The following is an 18,892-nucleotide window of genomic DNA, read 5'->3' on the forward strand; positions in this document are numbered from 1 at the left end:
TTTGGGCATTTTTTTCACTTTCTCTCTCTTTAGGTCTCCATCTCTGCTTTTATTAAATAAGAATTTAGACCGGAAAAATAGCTGACTTCCTTTCTTGAAGGAGCAGTGTCTGAGTTTGGATTTGCATGTTTATGTGTAGCGTCTCTCCCTCACAGAGGAAGCAGAGCGGTGTGTAGGAGTGAGTAACAGCAAGGTCACAGACACTGGTTGTCTCGAAGGTGATTTAAATGCTCATCTCAACACACCTTTAGTGGGATACAGTGACTCATAACTGCAACGGTAATCCTTGTAACATCATCACACCAGCATACCAAACACTGTCTCCCTCTCTGATGTTATTATGAGGCCAATACAAGTCTAATCTTGGCAAAATGACAAAACCTCCTGGGAAATATTTTGTTTTGACAGAGCGACTGTTATTGAGATAATTTCACAATTTTCTGTTAGAAATCCTACACTTTTCTTACACAGCTATGTATCATGAAAAATGTATCATGGTTTCCACAAAAAATATTAAGCAGCACATCTGTTTTCAACATTGATAATAAGAAAATTTTGATGATTTTCTGAGGGATCATGTGACACTGAAATCTGCAGTAATGATGCTGAAAATTCAGCTTTGCCATCAAAGGAATAAATTACATTTTAAATATATTCAAATAGAAAACTAGAATTTTATCAAATAAAGTCAACCTTGGTGCACATAAGAGACTTCTTACAAAAACATTTTGTTACTGTCCCCAAACCCCAAATGGAAGTGTATATCAAACGACAATCAAACTAAACAGAAATAAACATAACCCTGACAGTAATGAAATGTTTTATGTTGAAGTGGTTGTGCTATTCCATTTTTCAATTGATCTCCTGTGTGTTACGTTTTTGGATTTATTCATTGTTGATATCTCCTTCGTCATTGTGCGCTTTACTACAGCCACCTGTTACAGAAGACTGAACCGTACAAGAAATGGGTCTTCCTGCAGTCAGATTGCTCTGTTTAGAGCAGGAAGATAATACCCTCGAGGACCACACAAATGACTTTGTAGAGCTGCTGTGTCTTAACTCTTCCCCGACTGCTCCCTGTGTGTGTGTTTTCCTCACCAGCTTAAATGAGCGGTGTAAGACACGCCTGCCCGGTGATGGTCCTCGAGGGACATTTGCTCTTGTGTGGAGTGGGTGCTGGCTAATGACAACTTCCCTATGACTGTCTGCCTCATGGATGAGGCCAACGCCAGCCCCACTTCGGACCCAGAGACCAGCCAGCCACCAACAACACCCAACACGGACATTATGCCTGAGCCCACCACAGACACGGAGCCTGAGCCATACTTCGCCCTGGAGCCTGAGCCCAACAATATGTCTGATCAGGAGTGTGAACCGGCAACATCATCAGCACCAGTGGGTGTCATTGTGGAGTTCAAGGGAATAGAATGGAGCCCCACCCATACTCTTGTTGCTGAATGTGAGCTGTCCAAAGTTACTGTGTTATTCTGTGTTATTGTCTGGGATTTCCCCATAGTCTCCTGTCCCCACTGGTCCCGCCCAGGTCCAATTCTCCTGCATCTCCGCTGTCCTTCCCAGCTCCAAGTCTCCTGCGTCCCTGATGGTCCCACCCAGCCTCCGTCTCCCACCTCCTCTACCAAAGACAGCCAGTTCTTCGTCCCCACCTTCGCTGGTTCCCTTCAGTTTCTCGGCTCCTCTTCTGTTTGCTCCACTCTGCTCTGTGGATCTGTCTCGGGTCTTCCGGTCTCTAGTTCTGCCTTGACATGTGGATCCCTTGTCTCTGCCTCGAGCCGCAGAGCCTGTACTCCACCGCAGCCCGTCAACCAGTCTGCACCACCTTGGCTCTTCACTCCCTTGGCTCCACCTCGGCTCGTCGTCCAGTCTGCTCCACCTTGGCTCCTCCCTCCTTCGGCTCGCCTGTCGTCCTTACGGCTCCACTGGGCTGCCTCGTCCCTCTGGCTCTGCCTAGGTCAGTTCTTGCTCTGCCAACACCATGGAGCTCCATCGGGCTCCGCCTTACCTCCGGCACCCTGGCTCTACCTCAGCCGCTCATCACCACAGCTCTACCTTGGCCTCCAGGACATACGGTGCCGCCCGGTCTCTGTGTCTCCTCGGCTCCACCTTGGTCTCCAAATCTTCTGGCTTCACCGCTGGTGGTCAGACATCTGATTCCTCCCTGGCTCCTCCCACCATTAGTTCTACTGCGGTGTCTCTATCTGCCGGGTCCTCCCTGTTTCCGCCTGTCTCTGACTCCTCGTCCCTTCCTACCTCATGTCAAGCGGCAGCGTGGAGCACGAGCCTTTTCTTCCACATTAATAAAAGTTATATTTTGAAAAACATGCATGAACATCAAAAGGTATGTTAAAAGATACAGTAAAACTTACCAGAATGTATCATGTCTCATATAATCACTTTATCTGTGTTTCAACCACGGAAAGACTTCAGTAACACAGCTTGTGAACAATATGTCACATAATGTCACATTTACCTTTTCCAATGTTCACAGTTCCTTAGTTAGCTATTAAAAAACACTAGAGAGGAGCTTATTTACTGTTAATTATATGTTTGAATAAATTTTCCATGAAGACAAGTGCTTATGAAAACTACCCTATGTGCATCTGAGTTGTATTCAAACATTTCAGTTTTTATTTGAGTGTAATTATTATATCAACAGCTGAATATAATACCTCTGTTGTTAATTGTTATCTCTAATATTACAGTGTACCAAATGAGAGGGTTCCCTGTATAGTTTGCTGCATTATTTGGGAGAGATTTTTTTTCCTTATGAAAAATCGGTATCGGCATTGGCAACGGCCGATATCATTCTGAATAATCGGCTATCAGTATCGGCAGAGAAATTTAGTATTTGTGCATCTCTAATAATTGTGTCTACTAATTGTAGACAAAAAAAAGGATTAATAATAACAATAATTCAAATACAATAGAATAAATGAAGGATTTAAATTAGAATTTCTCAATTTATTTATATAAATTTACAATATAGTACATCGGTTCAACTATTATGATTTCAAGGTCAAGTGCATCTTTGCAATCATAATCTGTAAGATTCCTGTCAAATATATTTCAAGCTATTTGCATCATAACCTGCTCTAATAAATATTAACACACCATGTCTTTGACATTGAGGTATGGTAGTGATGACCTCTATGTAAAGTCTCACACACAGTGCATTGGAGCCAGACCCATCCCCTCCAAAAGCTGTTGTTTAAAATTTTTAAAGCTTGAGCTGTAGATGCAGATTGAGCTGCAGATGTGAAGTCATACACCAGTCAGAAGAAAGTTAGCTTTTATCTGTCAGCAAAAAGAAATTGTGTATGTGCTCATCAGGGTGTCATCTCAGTTTGAATTTGCATGCTGACTAGGACATTTTTTATCCGAAGAACCTTGAGGCCCTTGTGTAACATGAAAGACTGAGCACTTATTAGTGGGGGGCGTTTAAAAATGTTCTTAACAAGATTGTCAATGGGGACGTCAGAGCCAAGAGCTACAGGCAATCATGGATTATTAGGAACACATAGGCATAAACAAGCTTGTTTTCCCCACCCCGAGGAGTACAAGCCTGGGGAGTGTATGTAGAGTTGCTGCCAACAGCCCAATTTTGACAGTGGAAATGATTTGAGACAAACACAGTCAGCATTAACCAGTATCACTAATAACACATTCTAGCCATCTATGATGTATAATTCACATTTGGCTATTGTTTTACTGTTATTTCAAAACATCTCTACTGCATGGGTGCTAGAGTCAGTGGTTGGCGCCTATAAATATCAGCTGATATTAATTATGTAGTCTGCCTCTGTTGTCTTGCACTGCATTACAAGCACATTTCTATATATTCTATGATTCTATAGAATTTTAACCTGCATAGGTGTCTTTTCTATAAACACTACCATTCTAAAGTTCAGGGACAGTAATAGCCTGTTTTTTTAGAATCAGCCAGTGTTATTTTGCCCTCTGTGTAGTATTCATGTGGGCAATGAATAATACTCCTGTCTCTGTTCTGTTCTGAAATCAAGATTTACATATTTTTTTAAACAGATGACAGAAAGTTGGAGTGGATATATAAACAGTGACAGGAAAGTGAGCGAGAGAGAGAAACTAAGAGAAATATGAAAGATGCAGTGAGCCAAAATTAAAGGAGCTTTCAGGAGTATCCCCAACAGTCACCACAGCTTTAGGGAGTATGTCTCTTTTTTTCCAACTCGCCACAGCTGACAACTCAATTAAGCCGTGAATCAGCCCGGCACTGTCCTCCTCCATGTCCAGCCCAGATGAATGACACCAGGATCTCTGTACTATTGTCTGCTTGTAGCCAGCGGCATCAATGCTATAGAGCCATAGCTGTCTTAAAAGTAAACTAAAACCCTCTGTGGAGACATTTAGAGCAGCATGACAAACAAACTCAGCAGGGCCGAATGCACAAATATTCACTTTTCAGAGCTGTTTGTGCTGACGAGTGTACAAGGGAGATTACCACTATAGGCAGTGAATTTAAAATACTGCAGGCTGTTAATGGCACACAAATACCTCCACATCACATTAGCTATAACCGCAATTTATATTATATTCTTGCAGCATACAAATATATACTGTATATACATATTATGGCATGCCGTTCAGGAAATTATTGTATTTATAATATGAAGTTTGAGTATATGGAATGGAATGGAATGGAATGAAAGTCTGAATATATGGCATGAAAGTCTGAATATATGGAATGAAAGTCTAAATATATAGAATGAAAGTCTAAATATATGGAATACAGCTTATGTAGAATAAAATTATTTTATTTATAATATGATGTCTGAGTATATGGAATAAAGTCTGAAAATACTGGATAAAAATTAGAACGAAATGCAATCTGAAAATATTTAAAAGTCTAAAGAGAGATTTGTAAATTCCTTCAAGAATGATGCATGATATTCTTTCAGCAACATTTTGTTGAACATGACTACTCATAAGCACTAAGAATATTGCAATATAGCCTCTTTCACACATACAGTCTTTACTGGTAGGCTTTTTATTACCGGTAATTAACGTAAAAAATTACCGTTGAGAGATCATGTGTGAACAGGACCTTTTCAAAAATACCGGTAAATTGGTTCCGGTATGAGAACTTGTAACATTACCTGTAAATTACCGGTAATGTGCTCTGTGTGAACAAACAATGAAAATCACCTGTATGAGCATGTACAAGATCATAGCTCTGTCGTAGACATTTGCTTTGGGTCAATCATAAAGCTCTGTCAGAGAGGATTATGGGAATTTTTACTGCTTTTCATTGCTTTTCTGTGTAAACTAAATGCACTAGAAAGACATATGGTTGTGCCTTCTTTTACATTCATCAACGCTGTGGCTCTGCAGTTACTGTTGCGTACTACTGAATTTGGAATATTATATGGAAATGTGATTCTCAAGATGACGGATGTAGACTCCAAACTGTTTGTGTTGTTTGGTGTATGACCAGCTGTTGCCAAAAATTTTTAGTTCTGCAAATATTGGAAAATTTCAGGGAATGTCATTTTTAAAGTCTTGGAATTCAGGCTATTGCTTTGATAACAAGGATCTATCTAGCTATACATTATTCATTAAGTACTGTCAAATTTGCACTTTCATTCCATATATTGCAAATTTCGTTCCATATATTCAGAATTTCATTCCATATATTCAGACTTTCATTCTATATATATATTCAGAGTTTAATTCCATATATTCAGACTTTCATTCCATTCCATATATTCTGATTTCCATTCCATATACTCAAACTTCATAGTATAAATACAATAATTTCCTGAATGGCATGCCATAATATGTATATATATATATATATATATATACACCCAGACACAGTATTGCTATAGTTTGCTATAGTGACTGTATTTTTAGTCATAGTGGGCATTGTTTCTAAAGCTGGACGAATATCATTGATGGGATGCTCAACTGGTCATAGCTTTTCAAAATCTGATCAGAAAAGAGATGCATTGCTGGTAAAATATACAAAATTTTAATTCAACAAGGAATCTGCTTTTTGTTGCTAAAAATGAACATTCTGGAGGGGAAAGCATTTGAATATAAAGTGCAGCAGGGGATAATACATCATTTCATGAACAAGATGAATGACTGTCAATGAACGGATCACTCAGAATGCAGACAATTTCTGACACGGTTTTCCAAGCATAATTTTTCTATTATATGTGGGCAGAAATCGCTCATGGCAATGTTATCTTCTCCATCTTGCCTTCACTCGACAACAGCATCTCACACATGTGCTCCCATGTCTTCACTCCCATTGGCAGTCGCTGCTCATTTGCATAAAGTGAAACTTTTCTCAACTTTGTCGCATTGCTGGACACGCCCACGGTTGCTTCTGGTCGCCGGAAATCACAAACTTCTGATTATTTTATCACTGCATATGGCTGTGTGTTAAGAAACAACTCTTTGAGAAGAGAAAAGGTTAGTGGTTAATGGCACCTGTTTTCTGCTTGTAATTCTCTCATGGCTGCTGGTCTGCAATTATCCTGTTGATTGCCTTCTATCCACTAGGACACTTCAGCTAATGGAAAGGGGATGAAAGTAGGACAGATGCATTGCTTCGTTCACACTGGCAGTCATTAACATGATGCGATAACAATCAGGCCCACGAGCAGATGGGCCCTAACCATGTCAAATGTCACATGTGGAGACTGTGACAGAGACACTGCATTGGTTATGTCTTATACCTCGTAATCGGCTCGTCACCCTTGTCGGTTTTTGTCTGTGTGAGTGTTTTTGGCTTGATAGTGCTATGAATGGTGAGTACTGTATGCATACTTGCAAATATGGATGTGTATGTGTGTGTGTGTGTGCCATGGTCACACTAGACTCTGAGCAGTGAAATTTAAACCAATATTTAGCCAGGTCATGGTGCAAGTATTTAATCTACTATAGCCGCTAATAGAGTAAGTAGAAGTGATGTTGGTCCAGGGTTCGTGGAGCTGAATGAAAATGAGTCCATGTGAAGTAATGGATGTCTGATGAACCCCAGACCCTCCTGTTACAATCTCCCTGCTCCCAAACGCACCATTCACGCCCAAATGCCATCTGTTCAGTTCACACTTCCCAAAGTGACAGTTGCAGAACTGGCAGCTGAATTACAGGCTGTTAGTGCCTTGGAAATGATTTCGCAGAAGACAGTTATATGTGTGTGTTTGTCTATGTACTTGTAGTTCAAGGGTATACACCAAGTTATAGTAGAGGTATATCACTGCAGTTCCTCAAATGATTTTTCAGTGCTTTTTTTTTTTTTTTTTTTTGGCACAAAGTAATAAGATGTTGGAGTCTCTGATAAGACACCACAGACGGTCCCCCCTGATGTCTTGACGGAGTGATATAGTATCGATTGGCAGACTGTATGAGATATTCTGAATCATCTTGATTAAGGATCAGCTTATTTGGATTCTGCTGTGGCTTTGAGGGGACAATGAAAAAAAAACAAAAAAACACCCAAATAAAAGCAGCAGATAATAAAATAGACATGTCAATTTAACATGTTAGTTTAATACAGTTAGTTATTTTAAAAATTAACATATTTTATCATACATATATTCCAGATTGAGAAATAGGGAGAAATGAGAAAAAATCCTTCAATATAAGCAATTTGCGTTAAAGTACAAGCGGAATTGAAGTTATTAAAAATAATTTCCGGAGGAGTACGTCCATCTAATCTTCTAATTAATGCCACAATATAAAAGCAGCCTCTTCTTCCCTGCATCAGTTTTTTTGCCATTTGGCCCTCCCCAATCTGGTATCATGTCCAACTTTCAGGAAATTGAGCTTTTTCCCTCTGACAACATTAATTTGTCCTTTACCAAACTGAAGCACCAAAGCAAATCCTCACACGGACTAGGCGGCTTGCCTTCAACCCTCTACTGCCTCCGCCTTTAACCGCGACCACCGGTTCCTTGTGTGCTGCTCATCCCAGCCGGCAGTCTATTCGCAGGCAATAGTTCCGCGGCCGCCCCATCTGTGACTCTCATCCTCATCAACAGGTTTGCCACGTCTGCAGTTTTTCTGTGAATTTGGGCTACTTTTAAATGGTTGCTGCAAGTAGCACACAGTAGTGGCTTCCCCCTTTCCGAACTGCAGTGTGATCTCTCATGTTTCTAATCATGGGGCCTTCCGTCCGAATTTTTTCGCGACTGGAGGTGCCAGAATCTCCCCTTTTGGAGGGGACTGGCCCTCGCATCCTCTCATAGTTCAGGCCCTCATGTCAGGAGGGTATGGGAATGCCACGTCAGTTATTTTTATGGTTTCCTTTTCCTCTTTCTGCGGGGGCCCACTTTGGGGGTCATTGAGCCTGTTCTTCCCAGGTTAGAAGACCTGCCCCTTCAGCGACATTGGTGAGCCTCACATTCTGTAATTCCTAGGCTCCATGTCGTGGATGCAGTGGCAGGAAACTCTCCAACCTCAGCGGCAAACCTCAAGTCTGCAGACAACTCGCACAGGAGCTCGATGCTACCAGAGATTGTATTATTACAGGGAGATGAGAGGGTCTGTATCTCTTACCATTGGAGAAAGCGTAACGGCTAACTTAATCACGTGCGGCACCTCTCAGCCTATCGTGTAATGGCCTCTGGTCCTTTCCTGCGTACCGCCACAGCCGGAGCGTTAGCATTAGCATTAGCCGTTACGCTTTTTTGGTTAAAGGTTGCAGGCTTGCCTTCCAGTGGATTTGATGCTACCACTGCAGTGCCATGCTTAACTCAGTACTGCCACTGCAGTGCCCCGCCATGGCTCCCACAGGAACTGCGCCAATGCATATTCCTTCCACAGTGCATATTCCTTCCAATATAACTTTCTCACCAGGTGTTTTGGGGGGCTCTTCGGACCACTGAGACAATTACATGTGCCATTTTCACAGAAATAGTTATGAGCATTTCGATCCGGTAAATCCTACTTGCTGTCCGAATTGTACTTTGCAATTTTGGGGGCAAATCAGAGCTCAAGTAGAATATCCTCTCTAAGACCCTCCATAGTGGACAGCAAGCCAAAACTGTTCACCATGTACGCTAAGATTATACAGGCACACAAAGTCGTGAAATGCTGAGTATTTTTGCTGAGTCCACAGGAAGTCCAGAGAGATATAACAATAATAATAATAATTTATTAGTAGTAGTATATAAATCAATATTTTGACTTTTATAAAGGGCCCACAATAATATCTTTGAATTATGTTCATCCTCCTTAATGCAACGCATGTTTTTACAAAAATATTGATTTGACCATCGCAAATAACTTAAAGGTAGAGTAAGTCATTTTTGGAGAGACTAGCAATAGCAAGCTAGCTTTGAAAGCATAAGATCCTTCAGAGCGTTCTCCAAAGCCACGCCTCCTCCAAAACATATGAACGCATACAGCAGGGAGCAAACAAAAACGTCACGAGAGACTGCGTTAAACTACCTCGTGTCTCTAAGCACATAACATTACAGTAATAATGAACGTAAACAACAGGAGCACTGACCTGTACCATTGGTGTTGATAGTGTTGCCATTGAAACGCATAAATTCGCTCTGAGTATAATGTTACGGGTTTCCATCTCATCCAAATTATGGTAGTTATGGCATGAATGCAGCATAAGCTCATTGCTTCGGTTCAGGAGGAACTGTAAAACATGGCTGCTGGTTGCGGTGCTCGTGTCTGTCTTAACTCTGTCTTAACGCGCTGATGACGTATGATGTCTGTGCGAACAGGGTGCGTGAGGGTATGTAAATACGTATAAATTAATATATAAATACATATAAATTAACGTAGTGATTGCTATCGGGATGTGAAGAGACTTTCAAACAGCATAACAAAAAATGTTTTTGAAGCAAATCACCTACCCTGCCTTTAATCAGTGCTAATTAGTACAAATTTAAGTTCATTGCTGCGTCCATAGTCAGCGGATATGGTCCTTCACTCTTCTCTCCTCACTTCAGTGTAGCTTATCTCTTTATATCAGCATTAATGTGGCTGTGTCTGTGAGTTATAGAGGGGAGCAGGCAGACAGGATTGGGAAGGAAAAAGAGCCCAGCTCCTATTTCATTGTGACAAATGTGTCTGGACACCTTCAACACGACACTTACTGCCTCGTCCCTTGCTCAGTGGGTCAACCAAAGACATCAGCCTCTGACAGATTTCTCCATGGCCCATCTCCCCCTACGTGCAGATCCGCTTAGCCATTTGACATGAGAACTGGCCACAATCCAGACACACTTTTAACACCAGGTCTAGGTTTTGGAGGGGAAGGCAATAGCAAACAGTGAGATATTAAGACACAATTGCTCTGATGAACCTAATGATCTGCCTACAGACACAGCATTTTAAATCTTAGGCATTTATTGAATACAAACTGTGTATGAGAGATGATCAATCTGTAAATTCACAAGAATTTGGCAATAGTTAACAGGCATTTTAACTCTCTGAATTATAGTTTATTATTATGAATTGTTTGTTCTGTCTTTCTTTATGAGAGCTCTCCCAAATCATTTCACAGAGGCATTTTCGCTCTCACATTAATCATGTACCTGCCATTAAAATGAGAGCGTTCAGGTAATTGAAATGTTAATCACCTGCTCTACTGGGTGCTACTTCAGGATTGATGGTCAATGATGGGAATCAATACAGGCTTTTAGTGCCGCCACTGCAAAATAAGCAACACAGTAAGTGTAAATCTGGAATAATCAGAGGCCTTTCAAATGCCTGTCAAATCAAACAGACTGCGTGGATTACAGCCAGCAGTCACAAACACACACACAAACATTAGCATTTAAAATATAAAGGAGCGATCTTGCACAATAAAGTAGCGATCTCCTACAAGATCGCACCTTTACTGATGTCATCAAGTCAAACGGAATGTGAAAGAAAAAGAATGTATCATGTGACAATATTTTTTTTTGGTGTAAAAGACTGATTTTTTTTTTTAAAGTGATTTATTTCCATGCTGCATAGTAATGTTTTATTTGAAGCTGTGCTAGCTTTGCAAGTCTGGCACCTGTTATTTAGTTAAACAGTACAGATATAAAATGATAAAAAATATTATTACTTATATATATTATTATTATTATTACTTATATATACTGGTATCGGTGCATCCCTAATATATATATATATATATATATATATGTATATATATATGTATATATATATATATATATATATATATATATATAATATATATATATATATTAGGGATGCACCGATACCAGTATCGGTATCGGGCCCGATACCAAGCTCATGTACTTGTACTCGTACTCGTAAAAATACCCCCGATACCAAAGACCGATACCTCACATGATGTAACTGACAGAATTTTCCGTGCACAGAGACACCGACGGCAGCAGCAGAAACAATGTCAGCCTCAGGGGTGTGGAAATACTTCAAATTAATGATGACAACACACATATTGCGAACTGCATGCTTTCAATCACAATTCGTTATCGATTAGTGAAGGCAGGATAGGCGGAATCGCGCTGAATGACAGACCAGAAGCGTTCTCTCCCTCTCCCTCTCTCGATCCCAGTTCTCTCAGACAGCACGCGATCGGTTCTCCTTGCACCTGAATGGTCAAATGCACACATAGTTGTCAAAATGTCCATCGTGTGGAGTATCTCACATAAATACCGTTGGTTCTGGCTTAAGTGGACGTAAACATTTGGGTGAAAACAGGATATGTGTCAGTATCCATGAATTCGGTCTTAAAGGGACCGTAGCCTAATTAAATATTTGTCATTAATGTTAATAAAACAACAAAATATGTTAAATAAATGTATACATGGTAAATAAACCTACTGTATCTGAAAAACAAGTTTATTTAAATTGTATCTCTATAGTATTTGTTGTATTGTTTGTAAATTTATTTTTATATAACAACAATTATATATATTGGTGATTATGCCCTTTGAAGGTTATTGGACACTGTGAAATTCTGAAACTTTTTTCATTAGAGTAATAATAAAGAAGCTGCATTCATTGCATTCATCCTACATTCATTAGTCTCACTGTGTTGTACTTGGAAAACTGCAACATCACCAAAAAAAAGAAAAAAAAGAGAGAGAGAATAATAAATGTATAGGCAACGGTATCGACGAGTACTAGAAAAAAGTATCGGTACTCGTACTCGGTATTTAAAAATGGTATCGGTGCATCCCTAATATATATATATATATATATATATATATATATATATATATATATATATATATATATACTGTATATAACACTGTTTAAAAAAAAAATTAAAAATAAATAGAAATTAATACTTTTATTCAGCATGGACACTTTAAGTTGATCAATCGTGACAGTAAGCACATTTATCAAGTTTATCAGAAAAAATAGCAAAATAATCAAAAAGTAATACGAACTGCTCCTTGATCACGAAATCAGCATATTAAAATGATTTCTGGAAGATCATGTGACACTGAAGACTGGAGTACTGGCTGCTTTAAAAAATCAGCTTTGTCATCACAGGAATAAATTACATTTTAAAATATATTTAAAAATATTAATATATTTTAAATTGTAATAATATTTCACAATATTACTGTTTGTATTATTATTATTATTATTATTACTACTACACTGTAAAAAATAAATCCGTAAAATAATGGAAAAAGTACTGGCAGCTCATCACCTGGACATTATCCAGTAATTTTACGGACATTTCCGTTAACCCTAAAACTCAATGAAGTGCAAAATTCTAAATACAGGTAAAAAAAAAACCTGTAAAAAATAAATACGGAAAATTTCGTTAAGATTTTTTTTAGAGTGTAGTCTTCCCCACAGCTCATGGATGTGTCTGTGGTGCACAGTAATAGACTCCTACAATATTCTTTTCAAATCATCACATTAAAGTCTGCTATGTTATGTTAAATCAAATTTGTTTTTAAGCACACTCTAAGTGCAATTATGTTGATAGAGCTTCAACAACTATGAAACAACTTGCAGTAAATTGCCTCACTTAATGTCAGGTATTGGTCATGTGAAGAGCTTGAACATTAGAACTGGATGCCTTGAAGTACTACATCATCATCCCTTGTTAACACAACAAGGATTCAGTCTCTTATTTTTATTGCATCATCTTTTTTGGCTTAGCTGCTAATAGTAGAAAGTGGGGCAGCTTACTCTTAGCTAATAAGAGAAAAACACAGTCTAATACAAGGAATGCTATGATATTACAGAGTTCATCAATAGACATCAATAGGTCTCATTCATGTAGTTTTCTTTCAGAGTGAGAGAATAGACAGTGCTGGAAAATAACTGAATTTGGAGTTGAAGGGATCCCATGAGAGTATATGTCTGGATGGGTGTGAATGGCTGAATGACAGAGATACACGCTCAGTGCTGTCATCTCGCTCCTCAGAAGAGACAATCCCAGCTGATAATGTCTCATTGAGGCCTTACGCATGGCTTTGTTTAAGTGACATTCCCTGACAGGCCTCGGTGATAACATCAGATGATGATTGGTTCTGCATCTGAACTGAATCCCAGGAGCTTCTAAAGGGCATAAAAACCATGTGTGTTTGCAAGGCGTCAAGGTTTGCTAGTTAGCATGGTCCAGTTACTACCAATAGATGCCATAACCACAACATCTGAGGGCAAAAAGCTTCTTGAATATACATTCAAAGGTTGCTGTGTATTCTGATGAAAATAAAATAATTTCACTTTCGATAGTCCACTTTAAACATACAAGTAACCTGGTAATTACATGTCAGTTATTATCATTAGAGTATTAGTAGGCTGTCTGCTTAATTTCTGCTAACACTTTATTTTGACATTCTACTATAAGTATCTTTGCAGGTATGTCAACTTAGGGTGTACTCACACTAGGCGCTCTGAACCATGCCCGAGCGTGTTTGACCCCCAAAGCCCGGTTCGTTTGACAAGTGTGATCGCTCCATTCTGTGCCCGGGCGCGGTTCGTTTAGCCGTCCCTGGCCCACTTGGAAGAGGTGGGCCAGATCACGGTTAGGTTGGGCTTGAGCACAATTCGCATGCGGTGTCAGCGCTAACCGCGCCAGAGCACGGAACAGCTGCTAATTTTGTGCGCTACTGTCATCATTATGACGCCAAACATCTTTATTACTACTCTGATAGTACAGTTATCAATTCATGTAATTAATTTGAGTGTATTTGGGTTAATAACGGGTCTGGTTCTCACCTTATTGATGAACAGGAATTGTAGTTTGCGAGTAAAGCTGCAAATTCGTCCATTAACATCAGCTGCATTTGTAATAATCCGCTGATACGTGAAAATCGTTGCGCGGCATAAATGATAAATCTATTAGGCAGTATCTTAGCGAAAGTGCATTTCTTCCTGTTTTCATCCATTCAAAAAGTTGCATCGTATATGACTTAAGTGTGCTCCGGCTTGGGACGTTAAGTGCAATATGAGTGCGGGCCAGCAGGGGAGTGGGGAGGGAGGACAATCGCGCTCGGGCTCGGTTCAAGGCAACCGTCTGTCTAATACTTTAATGAGAGTTAAAGTGATATTTTCATTTTTGTGTGAACTTCTGTCATCAGTATTATGTATAAATTTCTTTGTTCGGCTAAACACAAAGGAAGATATTTGGAAGAATGTTTGTAACCAAGCAGATCTCGCCCCCCATTGACTACCGTAACAGAAAAAAAAATACTATGGTAGTCAATGGGGGGCGAGATCTGCTAATGTAATCTGTGATCTGTAAATGATGACAGAATTTTCATTTTTGGGTGAACTATCCCTTTAAGGCTGGAATACTCTACAAGGCTTTTAAAATCTGAACAGATTTTAAAACACTAGCCATCATACACTTGCCGACTTTGTAAATAGTTACAGAGGAAAAACTGAGCATCATACACTAAACGGCTGAGGACAAACTCACAACAAACTCACGCAGCCTTCAGCCTTCAGTTGACATGTCAGGGCTCCAGACTGTGCCTAAAACGGTTGCATTTGCGACCAAAAATAATAATTTGCGAGTGATATTTTTGCTGAGGTCGCCACTGGCGACCATACAAATTCACACGTCATGACTGTAAAATTTGAATGTTATTTGTGTGTTCTGTGACTAGTAGCCTATCACATCATTTGTTGTGTTGATGTAATTAAATGAGATGCTGCGTATGAAGGTGTCACTGAGTTAGAGCACCAAAATATGAACGGGTAGGGAAAAATATCACACACCAAACCGACGGCAAAGCCGACTATGTTGCTGCCTTCCGTCGCCTGCTTCGGTGCAAAAAAGCAGCATTTAAACACACCGTTCTGCTCCTGCATAAAAGAGACAACTACCTATTTCTTCATATAAATTCGTCTATATTCGTCATTCAAAAGGGGAAACCAGCTCTGCAGACTGCAGATACACACACAATTCAGCGCGTGCTTCCCGTTTTGAATATCAATCATGCTGATCACTTTCATTATTCCACTGCTCATGCTCATAAGATAAATTTAAGGTCATAAAAAGTCTTCAGTATCTTAAATGGTATAACGAGAGTATTAATGATTATTTTAAGGCGTCTTATATTTTGTGGATGGAAAAACAAATCGCGATACTCCCTAATGTGATTGTTAACTTTAATTTCATTAAATAAATGTGATCGCTGCATGTTTTAAAGTCAAAAGATGGCGCTGTTGCGCGTTCTTCAGGCTCTCGCAACAGTGCTTCAGAGCAGCTCACAATCAATGATTAGAGCACATTTGTCAACCGATTATGCTGATGCTGATCAATTATGACAAAGTTTACTTTATATTATTTATATTGTAATGTGTTGTAAACGGTTGTAACAACATACATTTTTTTATCTTCCTCATCAGAACTTGAATGAGCAGCAAAAGTAAAGCACAGGCATTTCAAAATAAGAGTCCCTCTGTATTTCGGCCTGTTCATTAATCAAAGTCAAGTAGTATGTATATCAATTTCCCCCGTTTGTTATTTGGTTACGCAGACCAAATTTAATATATTTATTTCCATATATTTATATTTATTTTCATTTGATTCAAAGTAAACTGTTGTAGCTTCAGGAAGGAAAGACTAAAAACTAGGGGTGACCCTGAATAGTCGACAATTCGATGCTTCGATAGGAGGAGCCTGATTCGACTATCAATCTCACAGTCGAATCTTTGCAGAGGTGTTATGAAACGAGATATGGGGGTGCTCAATATCTGATTTTACATAGACCTACTGGTTCTCTCCCAATAGGTTAATATACAGCCTATTATGATAATGCTGTAAATAAAAATGTGATAAGAAAGAAGCTTTTAATAAATATTTTTAATGTGAATAAATCCAACCACCCCTGTGACAGATTTAAGTTTCACTTCCATGATCCAACAGAGGACGAGAGGAGCATCTTGGCGGCAGGGATTAAATCTTTAACAATGTCTGGGATAAGAAAATCTAAAGAGTAGAATTGGATGCACTTTGAAATGGTAAAAGATGATCCAAAAAACGTAAGATGCTACTTGTGCCAACAGCTCATGTCCTACCGGTCAACAACAACAAACGGGCGCTTCTGCCGGTCAATGTTAACGAGCTGACTAGCGCGCTATTTGAAAAGACTCAAATGGACACAGGCAGATCGCGTGAAAGATTGGATTTTTTTCTCTCAATCAGGTAGCGTACAAGTGATTTCAAAACATTTCAGCCGGTTATAATTTGATTTTTGGATGCTGTGAATGTTTAGCTAAAAAGACTGCCACTCCAGTTTAGCGTTTATTGTCTCTGCAGTTAAAAAGACAAAGTTGACAATTCTGGCTATACTTTCATTATTTTAATAATTTCTTTAATTTTAATTTATGTATTGATCACTCTGGGTTATCTAATTTAACTATTTGTGGCTTGTGTTTTGAATATATGTTCCCCTGCACTTCAGGCATTTTGCACTTGTGACTTGATTATGACTATTTCATTTTTTAAATGATTTTTATTTATTAGAACGGTATATTCTGTTCTAATTCAATTCTGTAAATTAATTTTTGATTGTTTTTTGGTGCATCGATGTTGCGCTGTAGATTAGTTAAAGCTTGCTCGCACAGGCAATTTAGCCGATTTAATTTGATTTGCCAACATGTGAAATGCATATCTATCTGCATTTATTTATATATATATATATATTTTAAGGTTTATTGATCCAAAATGTTTTTATTCATTTTCTTATATCTTTGAGTGGTGTTCTGTACATCATGGCTGTGAATGTTTATCCACATTGCCTTTCATTTCAGTTTAAAAAAGATAAAAATGTTGAAATAAAAATTGTCAGTTTCGTGCACAGTTGAGCGCGCGAGCCTTTCAAAGTAGCCTATACTCCTTTGGCCTTGAGCGCAGAAAGAATTCGTGTGCACTATCTAGTGAATGTTGTTTTTCAAAAACTATAATAGTATTAAGTGAAAATAGTGACATTCATTTCCGAGAAAAACCACAAGATGAAAATGCTGAAACTGTAAAGGAGAGATATATAAACACAACAGGATGACTAAAAGTAAGTGATTTAAACATTTAAGTTCATTGTTGTGTGGCTCTTAAAAAAATTATTTGGCGCCTGTTTTTTCCCCCTATAGGAGCCAATGGCTCCTTAATGAATGTTTTTGTCTGGAGCCCTGCATATAGTTGCAATATTAATAAGAGTTAATCGACATGTAGTTGCAAAGTTATTTAAAGTTAGTAGTCTAAAGTGAACTATCGAAATAAAGTGAAACTGTAGTAAGTTTTGACCATCTTTTTGATATGTTTAGTTAATAATAAGCAGATATGTAATCACTGCATTTGCGTGATGCACATTTTATATGATTGAACAATGAAAACACGTTGGAACGCCAAATAAAGATTTAAAGAGTTTATTAAAAAAAAAGGGGCATTTGAGTGGATGGAATCATGGAGAAGGAAACTCTCAGCAATGTAATACATATTTTTTCATACAGTTCAATAATTTATTGACTCTGCCAAGACAGGATAACACCCCAGCCACCAAAGCTCATTCAAGGTTTCTGAGAAGACCCTTGACACAGAGTTTGCTGGGAAATTGGAAAAGTTCAAGTCTCTCTCTCAGTGATTCTGAATTATTGAACCAGCCCAAATTTGCCTCCTCCTTTTCTTCTTTTTTTTTTTATTCAGCTTTCACCCAGCTTGAGGTCACAATTGTAATGCTGTCACTACAAGCATTGCAGTTCAATGAGGACAGAGCTGCTGTGCTAATTGGATGTCTGAAATGACTTCTTTTTTTTTTTAGCTGAAATGTGTTTCTGTTGAGGTTTTTTTTTTTTTTGGTTTGAAGGACAGTAAAGATGTTGAGGACTATTACGCCCTTCAACATCATTGTTGATTCACATCTCAGTTTGCGTCAGAAAGATTGTCCAGTATGATGATCAATTTTTAAGTGTGCTGTGCTTCTTTTCAATGTGCATTAGATTGAGCAAGTAAACAAATGATTAGCGTAGTGACTGAATAGTGAACAGCTCATCTGGTCATTTTCCTCTCTTCCTACTAGCTTCACTTCTCAAAACTTTCTGTCGAAGGAAATTCTCCCTTAATAAATCACTCTAGGATTTGAGCACTGCCCAACAGAGAAGCGTTGACAACCCAGCCGTGCTGAGATTTGACGAGAGGCCTCTTGTGTTTCCACCCTGCAGTTTGACATGCAACAGATGTCCCTGGAGGAGCTCAAACATGTCCTGTTCCACGCCTTCAGAGACCATCTCACCATGAAGGACATCGAAAATATTATCGTCACAGAGGAAGAGAGCTTGAAGGAGAACTCAGGAAACTGCCAGACCGAATTTCAGGGAGGTAAATAGCAAAGAAAACAATTTCATATTAATTGACGGATAATGCAACAGTTGTTTACAGACGCTGGAAACTTTGCGAAGCTTCAGTGAG

General features: G+C 38.9%; 1 protein-coding gene across 2 annotated transcripts in view; it reads left to right on the forward strand.

Annotated features, from left to right (window-relative positions):
- Nucleotides 1–18,892, forward strand: part of caln2 (calneuron 2) — a 41,777-nt gene that overhangs the window by 16,418 nt on the left and 6,467 nt on the right. For both annotated transcript variants that reach the window (XM_051877983.1, XM_051877982.1), the window contains exon 5: nt 18,646–18,802. In XM_051877983.1, coding sequence (XP_051733943.1) covers nt 18,646–18,802 — 157 coding nt within the window. The remainder of the gene's footprint in view (nt 1–18,645; nt 18,803–18,892) is intronic.

Source organism: Ctenopharyngodon idella, chromosome 21 (assembly GCF_019924925.1).
Source record: "Ctenopharyngodon idella isolate HZGC_01 chromosome 21, HZGC01, whole genome shotgun sequence".
Classification (NCBI taxonomy): domain Eukaryota; kingdom Metazoa; phylum Chordata; class Actinopteri; order Cypriniformes; family Xenocyprididae; genus Ctenopharyngodon; species Ctenopharyngodon idella.